The sequence below is a fragment of the Pelophylax lessonae genome, assembly GCF_965119305.1.
Source record: "Pelophylax lessonae genome assembly, chromosome: 6".
Classification (NCBI taxonomy): Eukaryota; Metazoa; Chordata; class Amphibia; order Anura; family Ranidae; genus Pelophylax; species Pelophylax lessonae.
In genome coordinates this window covers 145,858,875-145,875,646 of record NC_138773.1, presented here as the reverse complement: position 1 = coordinate 145,875,646, position 16,772 = coordinate 145,858,875, and the positions used below count along the sequence as shown (strand labels likewise).

Sequence of the window (16,772 nt, the reverse complement as noted above, 5' to 3'; positions counted from 1 at the left end):
GCTCCAGGTAGAAGCAACCAGCTGGAGGTTCCGACAGCAAGACAGGCTTGAAAGCATGTGGATACACAAGGCAGGTTGAACGAACAATGTGAGTGATAACGCCGGCGGTTGAAATAGCCGCTCTGCGGCGCTCAGCGATGACATCATCTGTCTTAAAAGTGTATGCGTACCACCTAGTAAGAAAGGTGGGACGCATATTTGGAAGGAAATAGATTATTAAGGGTACCAGAGGTACCAGAATCTTATAAAGGGGCGCCCTCACCCAGTTCTGGGGTGGGGGGACATTTGCTCGGTTTTCTTCAACCCTGGCTGGCCCGCGTTCGGGACAGGTGGGTTCAGGAAATCGTTCGATCTGGATACAAGATCGAGTTTCTCTCTCGGCCAGCGGGCAGATTTTTTCCCTCAAATCTTCAGCTGTCTCCGGAGCGCTTGCGGGATCTGCACCTGGCGGTGCGGGACCTGCGGGCTCAGGGAGTGGTGATTCCGGTGCCTCATCGGGACAGATTTTGGGGGTTCTATTCAAATCTGTTCACTGTGCCCAGAAAGGAGGGCAAGGTACGTCCGATTCTGGACTTGAAAGCTCTGAACCTCTTTGTGCGGGTTCGCAAGTTCCGCATGGAATCCCTGCGCTCGGTGGTGGCTGCCCTGGTTCCGGGGGAATTCGTGGCCTCCATCGACTTGAAGGATGCGCACCTTCACATTCCCATTTTCGAGGGTCACCAGCAGGACCTTTGATTCGCCATTGCGGAGGATCACTACCAATTCGTGGAGTTGCCCTTTGGTCTCGCCTCGGCTCCGCGGGTTTTCACCAAGGTGCTTGCTCCGGTTCTGGCTTTGTTGAGAGCCCAGGGCATCTCGATCCTGGGGTATCTGGACGACATTCTGGTTCGGTCTGCGACCAGTCAGGGCCTGGTGAACGACCTGTTCGTCACGATGCAGACTCTGCAAGAGTTCGGTTGGACGATAAATTCGACGCTGTGTCCGTCGGTTCGTCTCCCTTACCTGGGAATGATCCTGGACTCTGTTCAGGCGAAGGTCTTCCTGCCGGAAGACAAGCTCCGGAAGCTTCAAGAAGAAGTCGGGTCCCTCAGGGACGTTCAGTGTTCGTCCCTCCGGACGTCCATGAGGTGTCTGGGACTGATGGTCTCGGCTTTCGAGGCGATACCCTTTGCCCAGTTTCACACGCAGGGTCTCCAAAGGGAGATTCTGGCCAGGTGGGACGGACGACCGCAATCTCTGGATCTCCAGATTTCGTTGAGTCATCGCACCAGAAGGGACCTTCTGTGGTGGCTCCAGTCCCCGGCGGTGTCGGGGGGCAAGTCCTTTCGCCCTTGCTCGTGGACTGTGATCACCACGGATGCGAGCCTGTCGGGCTGGGGTGGTGTTCTGGGCGTTCTGTCTGCCCAGGGAACTTGGTCGGAGGAGGAGTCCTCCCTTCCGATCAACATTCTGGAATTGCGAGCAATAAATCTCTGCCTTTGGCGTTGGTCGGACAGGCTGCCGGGCCGTCCGGTTCGGGTGCAGACGGACAATGCCACAGCGGTGGCCTACATCTACCACCAAGGGGGCACCAGGAGTGCCCGAGCGGCTCGGGAAGTAGCCGACATTCTGTCTTGGGCCGAGACGCACGTCCCGGCGATATCTGCTGTTCACATTCCGGGGGTGGAAAACTGGCAGGCGGATTATCTGAGCCGCCAGACCCTGGACCAGGGAGAATGGTCCCTTCACCCGGATGTCTTTCGGATGTTGTGCGAGAAGTGGGGGTCCCCAGATGTGGACCTGTTCGCGTCTCGTCTGAACAACAAGGTGGAAAGGTTTGTGGCAAGAACGTGCGATCCTCGGGCAGACGCCTCAGACGCGTTGGTGGCGCCCTGGCATCAGTATCGTCTGATGTATGCCTTTCCACCGATTCAGCTGCTGTCCAGGTTCCTTCGGAGGTTGGCCTCGGAACCGAAAACGGTGATTCTGGTGGCACCAGACTGGCCTCGCCGGTCTTGGTACGCAGACCTCGTGAATCTGGCGGTCGACGCTCCGTGGCGTCTGCCTCTTCGAGACGATCTCCTGCCTCAAGGGCCGATATTTCATCCTGCTTTACAGTCGCTGGCTTTGACGGCCTGGCTGTTGAAACCCAGATCCTGAAGGATAGGGGTCTATCCCCTGAGGTCATTCACACCTTGATTAAGGCTAGAAAGTCCTCTTCGGTCAAGGTTTACTACCATACTTGGAAGGCCTATTTTGCCTGGTGTGAGTCCAGGGGGTATTCCCCTCATTCATACTCGGTATCAAGGGTGTTGACTTTTCTTCAAACGGGCGTGGACCAGCGTTTGGCGTTGGCCACAATTAAGGGTCAGATTTCTGCTCTGGCCCTTCTCTTTCAGCGCCCTGTGGCGTCTAATTCTTTAGTTGGCACCTTTGTTCAAGGGGTGCGGCATCTGGTCCCTCCTAGGAGGGAGCCTTTGCCTCCATGGGACTTGAATCTTGTTCTGTCCGTGTTGCAACATGCTCCCTTTGAAATAATCAGGGAGATCTCGTTGTCTCTGTTGTCCAAGAAGGTCGCCTTTTTGGTGGCAATCACCTCGGCTCATAGGGTGTCGGAGCTGGCTGCCTTGTCCTGCAGATCTCCGTATTTGGTGGTTCATTTGGATAAGGTGGTCTTGCGTCCTAACCCGTCTTTCCTTCCGAAGAGGATCTCGGAATTTCACCTCAATGAGGACATTGTTCTGCCTTCGTTTTGCGCAAAGCCTAAACATCCAAAGGAAGTGGCTTTGCACTCCTTGGATGTTGTTCGGGCGATCAGGGTTTACCTGTCATCGACTGAATCCTTTCGCAAGACGGATTCTCTATTTGTCCTTCCAGAGGGACCTCGGAAGGGCATGGCAGCGTCGGCTTCTACCATCGCCAAATGGATCAGACAGACCATTGAGCAGGCATATGCTTTGAAGGGGAAGGTTCCTCTTTTTCCTGTGAAGGCGCACTCTACCAGGTCTCTGAGTACGTCTTGGGCCTATCGTCATCAGGCCTCTGTGGCTCAGGTGTGTAAGGCGGCGACTTGGTCGTCCGTTCACACCTTTTCAAAATTCTACAAGGTGGATGTTCAGGCATCGGCAGATGCTTCCTTTGGCCGCAAAGTTCTTAGTGCGGCAGTGTCTTAGGGTCCCTGGTTTGGGTCCTTGGCTGTTGGGGTATTTTTACCCCTGGGTTACTTGTTCTTTCCTGGGTTGTTGCTCCTGTTGAGCAAGTTTTTTTCATGTTGCCCAGTTGGTTTCCTTCCTTTGGTAAGGTTCCTTTCTCTGATGTGGGTATTGCGTTGCCTTAGGCGCGGCTGCTTTTTTTTTTCCCACCCCTCATGTTTACACTGCTTTGGGACGTCCCATTGGTGACGAATATGAAGGGGCGGCGACTGTCGGAGGACGTAAGAGAAAACTGAATTTTTGTAAAATCTTACCTGTAAAATTCCTTTCTCTGAGTCCTCCGACAGTCGCCACCCCCGCCCCTCTTTTGGGATTTTGTTTATGTACTCTACTGCTATGCTACTGAAACTGAGGTTGGAATGCAGGAAGCAGGAGGGTATTGACTGAGGGGACCACCCCCTGGGGGTTGGGTATGCTAAAAGCTTTGATATTAACATATTCTGTTGTCTAGCTACTCCTACAGAGCAAAGGTCAATAACCCATTGGTGACGAATATGAAGGGGCGTCGACTGTCGGAGGACTCAGAGAAAGGAATTTTACAAAAATTCAGTTTTTGTCAAGGGTTTGATAGATGGCACAAAGTGACTTTGGTAACAATCTATGCGTCTATAATCATCAGGATCTCTTAATCGTCCGTACTTTGGACAACCGTTTCGACTTCACTGAAGTACACCTGATACTAGGTGGAGACTTCAGTGTCCCCCTGATTCCTTCGACTGACACTTGTCCGGGATGTCCTCGGTCTCTCTTAGCTCTAGTAAATAAAACAGTCATTGCATAAAGCCCAATTAATAGATGTCTGGCAGCTACAGCACTCGAGAGAGCGGGATTACACCTTCTATTCCCCCCCTCACAAAGTCTGTTCCAGGATAGATTATTTTTTTGATTTTACACAGACAACTCCATGTCGTACAAGATACCTCTATTGGGGACATAACATGGTCGGACCATGCTCCCATATTCTTGTCTTATTCCCTCTCTTCCCACTCATTTTTGGAGATAAATGAGAGCCTTCTCCAGACTCCAGGGGTTCTTGGGGAGATAACTAGGGAACTCCATGCTCATTTTAAAACAAACGACCAGCCTGATTGTGACCCGGGAATCCTCTGGGAGGCTCACAAAACAGTTATCAAGGGCATTTTTATCAAACATGGTTCGAGAATTAAAAAAATAATGCGAGAACCAATTACGTAGTTCCTTACCAAGCTCCATGGGAAATAATCTCAACACAAACTTGCACCCTCTCTCCTTCTAGAAACTGAATTTTAAAAGATATTAGCTAGATCGGTCAGGGAGCTTAAACAGACAATGTATATACCTCAAATCGAAAACAAAAAAAAAAACAACTCTGCCCAAACAGATTGTACAGGTCTTTAGATACTTCTACTCTTCCTTATACAACCTGCCTGACCACTCTCCTCCCCAGACGCGCATAAATTAATATTACCTCCTCTCAACTACCTACACTACCTCCCAGCATCTGGACGGAACTAGACGCCCCCATCACTTTAGATGAACTCCAACAGGCACCTAGTCAAATGAGATCGGGTAAGGCCCCTGGCCCAGACGGTTTCACCCTCCAATACTACAAAGCCCTATTCCCGATTTTAGGTACGCAGTTGGTTGAACTATTTAATACAATAGGATCAGCCAGGGTCTTCGCTAGAGACACTTCGGTAGCCCATGTTACTGTCCTCCTTAAGGAAGGGAAGGACCCATCTTCCTGTGGTAGTCACAGACCTATATCCTTATTCAATATTGACCATAAGCTATTTTCTAAGATTTTAGCAGTCCACTTAGCACAACATCTGCAATCCCTGGTCCATCTAGATCAAGTCAGATTCATTCTGTCTAGAGAGACGAGAGATAACACAAATAAGGTACTTTAATTTGCTGCACGTTGCCACTATGAGGAAAACGCCCTGTGTCTTTCTAGGGACAGACGCCGAAAAAGCGATTGACCGGGTAAACTGGAAATTCATGATTTCGGTTCTCATACACATTGGGGAGAAACCATGTTGCAATGGATTACCTTAATTTACTCCAATCCGACGGCCCAGGTTAAGGCTTAATGGACTTCTCTCCTAGCCCTTTAATATTACAAATGGAATGAGACAGGGTTGCCCTTGTCTCACTTGTCTTACTTTTTGCCCTCTCTCTAGAGCCGTTCCTATGTAAAATCTGACTAAATCCAGATGTTCAGGGCATACCTGTGGGAAACACTTAATGCAAAATCTCAGCATATGCTGATGACTTACTCTAACAAACTTTCTCTGTGAATTTGAGCTCTTTGAGGCACTCTCCAACTTAAAAATAAACTTTGGCAAGTCGGAAGCCATGGGCATTGATATACCCCTAGCATCCCTATCCCTCTGACAACCAACAGAGTGGAATAGCTCTCTTGGCGGCCAAGAGAAAGTATGAAATTAATTGTTTGACAGGCTTAGCAACACCAGGAAATGGGAGACCAGTAGATACCGGATAGGATCAAGCGGCAAGGACAAGCCCGTCACTGTCTGGATTGACAACATCACCGCAGTCCAAAAAGGCTAAATTTGTGGACAAAGCCTGAAAATATGATAGAGTGAGCCCAAGTCAAGTCCGCACTGCCAGTACCTATCCGAACGGGACGGGTCTTGTTTATGCATAAGCTCAGGAGTCCTATACCAAAACATTAAAACCTTTAAAGTGGTCTCTCTCTCTGCACCACGCATCTGGAGGATTTAAAAGCTGAGGTCCATAACTTATCCCAAATCTGTAAAGATATAGGTGGGTCCACTTACGCATATAGGAATGGGAATCCTCAGTGAGGGGAGCAGCTTCATGGAAAATGCGATAAATGGAAGACACTAAGTGGGCACATACATTTTCAGATGCAGTACGTTTGTCTTAAGTCAGGGAGGCGGACAGAGAGTGGAAAAGGTGCCAAAGTTGCAGGTAAAAATATTTCGGGATGTCAAACTTCTCTTGCAATATCTCGAACAAGTGCACATTGCGAGTTACTGGGTGAACTAGATTACAAAGTTGAAACAAGGGAGCCTGCAACCACAACCATGTGCGACTAAAGTGTAAACTATCTGGCAATATTGGATTAAACAAAATATTTGTAAGAGAGTGGGGGGGGGGGGGGCATGATGAGGAGAGAGAGAACTTCTGGAAACATTTGCACCATACTCCCAAGGTTTCAGAACATGGTCTGCATGCAAGGTTCTGGACCACCAGGGAGCAGGGATTTACAGGGTACAAGGAGCCCCTCTCTATTTCCTACCACCAATTAGGGGCTGCCAGGGAATACCAGGAGGCCACCGTTTCGAGGTGGGAAGCATAGTAATATTTATTAATATCAGTGGCCCCCAGACCTTCCCGCATCCGTGGAGAGAAAACCACCGAGCTAGCAATGCGGTGAGCCTTAACATTCAAGATAAATTTAAGAAAACTCCTCTGAAGTATTCTAAGTTGGGACATGGGTACGACAACTGGCAGTGTCTCAAAGAAATAGAGTAGCCTAGGTAAAATGGACATTTTCAAAATGTTGACTGTACCCAAAAGAGAAAGAGGATAACTAGACCATTGGTTTAGGGAGCTAAAAGTATCCCAAAACAATGGGGGATAGTTAGTGAAGTAAGAGGGGGTCAGGCTAATTCCTAGGTATGTGAGTGATTTGATTTAGGGCACCATCTATATGGGAGCTTTTGCTCAAGTTGGATCAAAATGGTGTGGGGTATGTGTAGTGGCATAGCTTCCGTCTTAGCTGTACCTTCTATCCTGATATATTACTGAAGGAGGACAGGAGGGAATGCAAGGAGAGGGGAGGGACAAAAGGGGGTTAGTCAGGGTCAGCAAGATGTCGTCCGCAAAGAGAAATAACTTGTATTCTCTATGTCACATCAAGACCCCACAAATTTGAGAACGAATGGCCTTGGCCAGGGGTTCCAGACACAGTATGAAGAGCACCAGGGATAGAGGACAACCCTGCCGAGTGCCATTGGTCATGGGAAATGGAGGCAACAAAAAAGAAGACATCCGTACATGGGCTGTAGTGGGGGAATACAATGTCTCCAAAGCTTTAAAAAAAAAACCCAACAACCATATTGAATCAAGGTAGAGAACATGTACGGCCAACTCAGCCTTAAAATGCCTTCTGGGCGTCCAAACTCAATATAAGAGCACAGAGAGGAAACCTGTTTAGAAGGTCTATCAGATCAATGGTACGTCTGGTATTATCACCATATAACAAACCCCACCTGGTCCTCATTAATTTGTTTGGGGATAAATTGTGATAATCTAGTGGCCAATATTTTGGTAAATATTTTGTAGTCTGAATTTAGCAGAGCAATAGGTCTATAGTTGGCAGGCAAGGATGCATCTTTACCAGGCTTGGGGATGACAGAAATATATGAATGCATAAATTGAGAGTGTGGAGTTTTCCCTTGGAGCAAAATGGCATAAAACTCTAATAAATGTGGGGCAAGAATGGGTAAAAAGTCTTGTAATAAAAATAAGGAAGATCAAAAGGTCTTGGGGATTTATGGGAGGGGAGGTCTTTGATTATAGCCTTGAGTTCCTCAAGGGAAATATCAGTACTTAGTTTGGCCAGGTCAGAGGTGGACAATTTGGGCAAGAGAAGGTCTTTTAAAGAATTTATCAAAATTGTCTTGTTTAAAATGATGTTCAGGGGTTAAACAATTATAAAGCTTACAATAAAATGTTCCAAAGGTTTCCGACATAGTAAAGGGGCAATGGGTCGGGGAGCCATATGTCTGTATAAGGAGATCAAATGAAAAGTGTGAGGACAAAGTTTATTTACCAACATCCTATGGGGTTTTTTAGAGAACTCATAGAACTTTTGTTTAGCCCATTGAAGAGCTTTAGCAACCATATTCAAAGCCAAAGTCCTGAGTCGTTCACGGAGAAACGTGACTCTACCGCAAATCGGCCATCAAATAATTTTTGAGACCATAAGCCCCCCTCTTTAAGCCGGAGCCCTCTGTGATGCAGGAGCCCCGGAAAAAAGCCCTGTGAGCCTCCCACAGCATGGAAGTGTCCTGAACAGAACCCTTATTTAGTGAAACAAATTCCGCTAAGTTCTCAGCTAATTTGTCTCAAGTGACCTTATATTGTAGGAGGTGGTCGTTAAGGCGCCAATGACAAATCTTGGGGGATAATTATGACAGGGTAACATCTAGAATAATGGGAGCATGATCAGACCAGGTGATGGAGGAAATATCTGAATTCACAGTATATGGGATGAGAGGGGCAGAAAAAAAGAAATGATCCAACCTGGAGTGCATTTTGTGGGCTGCGGAATAGTGGGATCATCTGTGTGTGACAATGAGCTCTTTCTCTGCCTAGTTTTTGCAGGGCTCTGGGTGAATGGGGTAGACTGATGTGAATTCAGATGTAAATCTGGGTCCGCCACGGAGTGAGATCCCTGTAGGAGAGCTGCTGCCGCTACAGCGCTGGCCGTGTCTCTTTGCAGTGGAGGCCTGGCGCCATTTTGGTGAAGACGGACCGCCGCGAGCGGAAAATAGATTGTTTATTCCCACAGTTTCGGGGGTCCCGCTGTCTTCTAGGCATCTCTGCGGGGACACTGGACCTTCCTCAGCCGGGTAAGTGTTGGAGGGTGATCGGATGCGGCTCAGTCTGTGTATTTTCCTCGGTCTGGTGCGGGAGCTCTCAGCTCATGCGGCCATGTACTTCCACGGTCGCTCCACCCCCACACTCTGTTATTTTGTTCAGGTCATTCTGTAAGATTTCTGCCTCATGTTGTGAAGTTATTGTCCTTCCCAATTTTGTGTCATCTGCAAAAACTGAGATTGAGCTAATGATCCCGTCCTCAATGCTGTTTATGAATAAATTGAACAAGGATGGTCCCAGGACTGAGCCTTGGGGGACCCCACTTACCACCCAGAGCAGTCTGAGTATGTGTTATTTTTTACCACCCTTTGGACACACCTTTTTAACCAGTTACATATTCAAGAGCAAACCCTGTGGTCGATGCCTACAGACCTTGTTTTATACATTAAGTGCTTGTGGGGAACTGTATCAAACGCCTTAGCAAAATCCAGGTACACCACATCCACTGGTCTGCCCCTATCTAGCTCACAGCTCACTTCCTCGTAGAATGTTAACTGATTGGTTTGACAAGAATGCCCTTTTGTAAACCTGTGCTGATTACTGCTGATGATGTTGTTGTCTTTAGCAAACTCTGGCTTTGTTTCTAACCCTGGAAAATTATGGAACGCTCATAAGTCTGTCATCAGAGGAATATTTCTAAAACTCGTTGCTCAGGAGAAACCGAGGAGGGAATCCAGCATTACCAGATATTTAGACGCAATACATTCCCTTGAGGCTCGCCAATGAAGCAAACCCTAGCAACTCTTTTCAGTGTCCTCTGTAACCATCCTCCCATCATCATCCTCCCATTATGTGTGCAACATGCTCTGCCCTAGTTTTTTTGCTGTTGATATATTTAAAGAGTTGCTAGGGTTTGCTTCATTGGCGAGCCTCAAAGGAATGTATTGCGTCTAAATATCTGGGAATGCTGGATTCCCTCCTCGGTTTCTCCTGAGCAACGAGTTTTAGAAATATTCCTCTGATGACAGACTTATGGGCGTTCCATAAGTTTCCAGGGTTAGAAACAAAGCCAAGATTAGAGGCAAAATATGTGTTAATCTAGAATTTGGTCTGCTCTCTAAACTCCAAATGACTGAGGAGGGATGTATTCATGGGCAACATAGAATGGAGTTTTGTGGAGTGTTTCGGTAAAGGGTTATGGACACTGGAGCGTGGTCAGACCACAATATTACACCTTTTGTAGATGCAGAGACATCTAGGAGAAATTATTTGGAGGTCAAGCCACAGATCAATCCTTGAGTAAGTTTTTTTGAGTGGGGGAGTAATAAGAGTAGTCCTTCTCGGTTCCATGCTGGCATCTCCAGGCTTTGTAAAGGTCTTCTTGAGACAACAGTGATGAGAGGGTGGTGGAGCGTCGTCTTTTGGTGCTAGAAGTGTCTAAAGAAGGGTCAACAATATTGTTGAAATCCTCTCAAATTATTAGCTTGTTTTTGGGCAGATATTGGAATTTTTGTTACACTGATTTGTAAAAGAATTTTTGATGGAAGTTAGCGGCATATATGTTAACTAAGATTAGGGGGTAGTTGTTGACTGTGGCTGAGAGAATTAGTGATCTGCCCGAGGGTTCCTGTTCTACATTAGTAATGAGAAATGAGACAGTAGAGCGTATTGCTATCATAACTCCTCTTGCCTTTTTATCTGCATGGGCATTAAAGCAGTGAGGGTAAAGTTTAAGGGGAGCTTTAGATTTAGAGAAATGCATTTCTTGAACGCAGAGTATGTGAGCTATTTGCGATATTACTTCTAGCCACAAGAGGGAATGTTTAAATGGGCTGTTGAGTCCTTTGGCTTTTAGGGAGAGAATTTTAAGTGACATGTTGATAGGTGGGGGAGATGCCAGAACATCAAAGGAAAGGACCCACATGCAGTACATTGAGCTATACACAAGCAATATGAGAGAGGTTTGGAATGCACACATAGTAACAGTAAGTTAAAATCAAACAAGTAGTATCACTGTTGTAAGGTGTTTGTGTAGGTAATAATCAAACAATAGAAAGAAGGTACAACAGAGAGCACATAACAAAAGAAAGAGAAAAAAAAAAATAATTGTGTTATGAGCACACTTCCGCAATGGGGTGTGGAAAAAAGAGAGGAAAGAGACACTTTATCCCCCACTCCTCCACATACTAGTATATATATATATATATATATATATGTAGTAGTTGACCAACACCATAAAAGTTGGAGAGTGGAGACGAGTATCCGGAAATATTGGAGTTTACAGTGGATCTTGTGGTTCCCTCGGATTAGGGATCTTGGAGGATGGTTTAGGCTTGGTAGTGGGAGTCCCCAGTTGTGCAGCTTTTTCAGCCCATCTTTGGGCATTAGAAAAAGGGAAAAAGCGGATTCCGATAGTTGACGAGCAATTTTGTTGGAAAGCCCCATTTGTATGGAATGTTGTGATCAAATGAGTATCACAGTCACTGGCACGAAAGATTTGCGTACTTGCGAGGTAGCTGCAGAGATATCATTGTTTAGAGAGATTTTGGCATAAGGATCTGGCAGGAAGAGATGAGATCTGACTGCACTCATAAATTGCTCCTTAATGTGGAAGAAATGCACCTTTGCCAGGATATCTCTGGGCGTAGAAGCTGATGGATCTTTTGGCTTCTGTTTTCTGTGGGCTCTGTCTATAAGCATATCCTGAGGTGAGAGTGAGGATAGCAATTTACGAAAAATTTGTTATAGATGCGGCACAATCTCATTGGGAGTAAAAGGTTCAGGGATTCCTTTGAATTTTATATTATTGCGCCTGGAGCTATTCTCCAGGTCAGCAATTTTGAGACACAGTTGTTGTATGGCCTCTGCCTGTATTTCTACTACTGAGTTGTGTACTTTGGTAGATGTACTTAAGTGAGGTTCAATATGCTGTGCGCTGTTTAAAGAAGTCTACTTGATCATGTAGATGGGTAATCGAAGATCTGAGCTCTCTTTGAAGATTTGATTTTAATGTAAGCAGCATGGCTTTTAGATAATATTCAGATGCTGGGTGGTCTGGTTTGGCAAAATCAGCCAGTGAATGTGCTTGTTGCGGCCCATCTGTGAAACTACAGGGCTCAGAGGCATGCTGCTTCTTCACTAGGGGAGGTTTGGAGGGAGAGTGCGCTGGCGAATTTGCAGCTCTCTTACCTCTATCCCCAGGAAAGTGGCTCTGATCCATTTGTGGGTCCTCAGTTTCCTCCATGTCTGTGGCTGGTTTGTCGTGAGCTGTATAAGCCGTCAGAGCTCTGCCCAGCGCCAAGTTTGTTCGCATGGTGTAGAGACTGTATGTAGAAGTCTTGGAGCCGGTGTGATGCCCGAAGCTGGAAGCGCTTGCAGGAAGGACATAATCTGTGAACAGCCCAGTTAACAAACCTCCAGTCCAAAGGAGATAGGAACGGTGTGCGACACTGAGAGTTGCTTTGACAGGCTGTGGAGGAGCGAAGTAGTGTTTAGGCAGCCATTCTCTCCCACGGCTAGACCACACCCCCCCTAGTTTTTAGTATTTATTTTTTAAGTGACATGCTATTTGATTCCTGAAAAACAATCTCTGTTTAATCTTATAGACCATGCTGGCATTATAGAGGCCAGAGGTGCAACGCAGCCTGCTGCCACATCAGTTTCACACTAGGGAGACACTATTCTGCAGATTGCAAACCCTTTAGGCTGGGCTATCAGGGCTGATAACTTGATATTAAATATATCGTTTTCTGATGATGGATAAAGACCATAAAATTTAGTTGAATATGCCTTCAGTGCTTAGGAGAAAAGTCAATGGGCCCATTGAAGGACAGTGCCAAGGCACTCAAGAATAGGAAATTATTTTTCTAGGCAAGTAGATGGAAATCTTCTAAAGCACTTTTCACACTTTACTTGCAATCCTCTTTTTACAAATCTACCATGACAACCATAATGTAATCCTGTCCTCTTTCCTTGTTTAATTTTTTTTTAACATATAATATTTTCTTTTTCGAAAATAGTTAGAGGTGTATTTATAAAAACAAATGCAAAGCAATTTGCCCAGTGCAAATGCATGTACATTATTTAGTGCTAATTGGAGAAAAAATGGTATTAGGCTATTTTAGCAGCTGGTTGAATGTTTGTCATTCAACCAGCTACCGAAATAAAAATACCACATTTGGCCATTGGGTAAAAAGTATGCACGTGACTTTTCAGTAGACAAATGGGTTATTTTCAATTTTAAATCAATACAAAAACATTCAACCAGCACAGGTAAGAGCTTAAAGTAGAACTATAGGCAAAACCTTTTTTTAAATTTTAGATAGGGAAAGGGAGGGTTATAACCAGGGCTTTTTTTCAGCTGGAACTGTTCCACCACCTTTGGCTCAGGCCCTCTGCTCCCTGCTCACCACTATCACTTGTAAACACTGGAGTCTGGCTTCTGTGTTTACAAAAGACACCTTGTCTCCCAACGGCTCCCACAGATCTGGTTTCCTGAGAGGCTCCCACTGAGTGCCAGATGGGGACTCCACTGAGTGCAGGATGAGGACAATGGAGATGCAGGTGCTTAGGATGCAGTGCGGTTGTCTACACCCTTAATGGATGATCTCCCTGCAAGTGAGAGAGGTGGAGCCACCTACATTGTGCGGGAAGGCTAGAAGGTTAGACTAGAGCGGACTAAGTGCTTAAAGTGATTGCAAAGTCTCTCTTTTTTTTTTTTAAACAAACAAGTTATACTTACCTGCTCTGTGCATTTGGTTTTGCAGAGAGTGTCCTTGATCCTCTTCTCAGGTCCCTCTTCTGTGCTCCTGGCCCATTCCTTCTGTTGAGTGCCCCACCAGCAAGCAGCTTGCTATGGGGGCATCCGAGCCAAGTCACAGCTCCTGTGTCGATTCAGACACAGAGCTGCGACCCGGCCCTGCACCCTCTCTCTCCTTATTGGCTGACTGACTTTGACAGCAGCAGAAGCTAATGGCGCAGCGCTGCTGTCTCAACCAATGAGGAGGGGAGTCCCAGGCAGCTTAGACACTCCTGCAACATCACTGAATAGAGATGGGATCAGGTAAGTATTAGGGAGGCTGAGGGGGACTGCTGCACACAGAATGATGTTTTATCCTTATTCATAGAATGCACCTTCTGACTTTACAATCCCTTTCAGCTTAATAAAGCAGCAAAAAGTAAGACACATGGAAGACAGTGGAGGGTTTTGGGGTCATGGTTGAGTTCCCGCACCTATTTTCTGAGAAAAAAAGCCCTGGTTATAACCCTTGTCAATTTTTTTTTTCTCTATCTGTGTCCCATTGCAGAAATTTCCTCTCTCTTCCTGTCCCATAGCCAAACAGAGAGTAAAAAATCCCTACAAATTAAGGGAATTCCTTTTGGATCCCCAGGTCAACAGAACTAGTGTCCCCATTGAAAGATTTCCCAATTATTACTTTTCTGGGGACAACCCAAAATTTGGAATTTTTTTTTACTTTCAATGATAATGCTAAACAGGACAAATAGAGAAAGTTAATCTCCTTAATGGGGACACAGACAACAATAAAAACTGACAAGCATTCTAATACCTGTCCACTCTATCCAAAAAAAAAAAAAATGTTTTGGCTTTGGTTATACTATAACCTTCTTTTTTTTTTTTCTTAACTATTCACACAGACAGAATTAATGTATGTGCACTCTCACTGGGCACAATGATATGCATTTTTTTTTTTTTTTAATAAATAGAACCCTAGTGTAGGGTTTCTGTTATGGGCTATTCTCGAAATATTGTGATAGTGTGTTATTGGTAAGAGTAATACTTTTTTTTTTTTTTTTTTTGAGTAAAACAAAAAGTAATATACAGTACTCTTATAGTTGTGTAGTGAAACCTATTTTATAAAACACATTGTTTGAGCACAGCTAGGACCTTGAAGAAGGGTGATATACCCTGAAAGCGTGTCCTGGAAAATTGTATGTTAGTGCAAATAAAAAAAGTATCACGGCAGTACTTAATTGTTTCTGATAAGACATTATTAGCCTTATTCAGTAAATTAGGTCTTTTAGTACAGTAACTCATAGAAGCCAATCAGAATTTACTCCAGTGAAGCCAGGTGAGCACAATAGGATGTATGGAATACAGCTAAATTTGTACTGCATAGTTATAGTTTGTAACAGTCAGGAGTTTATTTATCAAGATAAAATGGCTAATTTTAACTCTTATTCCTATATTGTGATTTATTTATTTATTTCTTCACATAGGTAGATTCCAGCATTCAATGTTTCACTAAACCCCAGGAAACCCTTGAGAAATCATTGGAGATTAACAGACAGAGAGGTAGAAAGAAGCATCAAAAGAGGCCCAATTACAAAAATGTTGGGGAAGAGGAAGAAGATGAGAAGCTATCAGAAGATATTCAAGAAGAGCTAGATAAAGGGAAATCTGCAGAGAATACCTCTAAAGGTGCCAAGGGAAGTGGAGATACAGAAGGTTAGACCAGTGTTTCTCAACCTTTTTTCAGTCGAGGCACCCTTTAAAATTATGAACAGTCTCGAGGCACCCCATTCTAAAATGTAAAAAACAATTCTAATAGCTTTACATAAAGGAGCAACATTCAGACACAGGACACTCAATGTTAGAGGTGATTTATTATTTCAAAGCAAATACACTTTTCACACTGGTACTGACTAGTACACAAATGTTTCTCTCTCCATCAGTCAGCTAATGTCACCCCAGTGCTAAGGGAAAGGGACAGAGGAGGGTCAAACAAGGATGCTATGAAGGAAACAGACAAACCGATGACATAATTGGTTGTTAGGCTACCAGGGTCTAGAAGGTCGTGATGGTGCATAATGAAAACCCGTGGCTTTGTGTAACTAAGGCAGGCTTCATCCACCTGCTGGCTTGTATACAATTTTTGATACATTCTTAGGCATTTTGCCAAGGCACCCCTGAAGAAACCTCAAGGCACCCTGATTGAAAAAGTCTGGGTTAGACTATACAGAAAAGGTATATTTCTCTATTGTCCATCGACAGACGCAGCCTCATCTTCATGAGCTGAGTGGGTTTATGCTCCTCCCATCAGGAGTAGTCTAGGCAGGAAAATTTGAATACACACGCCCAGGAGACTCCTCCTGGGTCCCAACATCCACTCTATAGAAACAAGTGAACGTATGCACCGACCAGGTCGCAGCCTTGCAAATCTTAGTCATATAGGCTTGATGGCGATGTGCCCAAGAGGCACCTACTCCTCTGGTAGAATGTGCCTTTACAGGAAAAGGTGGAACCTTTCCTACTAAACCATAACCCTGGGTAATAAACTGGCGAATCCAACAGAAAATTATATATGTAGATGCTGCCAACCCCTTTCTGGGGCCTTCTGGCAGCACAAACAAGCTCTCGGTGTTACAAATCTGAGCTGTTTCCTGTAAATAAAATTTAAGTGCACGCATTACATCAAGAGAATGCATCCTTTCCTCCTCTGAGTGAGGATCTGGAAACAAAGAAGGTAGTATAATGTCCTTATTCAAATGAAAGGCAGACAGTACCTTGGGCAAAAAATCTGGGTGAGGATGTTAAATCACCCTATCTTGATAAAATATCAAGAAGGGCTCTTTACAAGAAAGAGCTGCTAGTTCCGATACCCTTCTAGCCAAAGTTCTCACAATCAAAAAGACCAGTTTCTTGGTCAAAAGATCAGAGGAACCTGCCCCAGAGGTTCAAAGGGCTCTTGCAGAACTGCCAACACCAAATTTAAGTCCCAAGGACACAACGGTTGCTTCACTGGCAAATGCAATATTCCCCAGACGAAGGTTTGAACCAACAAATGGAAAGCAATCGTTTCCTGGGAAAAAACGATAAAGCTGAAATCTGCCCCTTAACCATGCTCAGGGCTAATTTCATATCTACCCCTTCTTGCAGGAAGGATATAATTCTCCCAATAATATATTTGTGGGGATGTCATTTCCTGGCTTCACACCAGGCAATGTAGGATATCCAGACCCTGTAATAAATATTTCTAGAGACTG

The 16,772-nt window shown here is 45.1% G+C and overlaps 1 protein-coding gene across 2 annotated transcripts in view; it reads left to right on the top strand.

The window, feature by feature from the left end:
• CLEC16A (C-type lectin domain containing 16A) overlaps positions 1-16,772 on the top strand; it is a 1,483,716-nt gene that overhangs the window by 679,491 nt on the left and 787,453 nt on the right. For both annotated transcript variants that reach the window (XM_082262146.1, XM_082262145.1), the window contains exon 10: positions 15,006-15,234. In XM_082262146.1, coding sequence (XP_082118272.1) covers positions 15,006-15,234 — 229 coding nt within the window. The remainder of the gene's footprint in view (positions 1-15,005; positions 15,235-16,772) is intronic.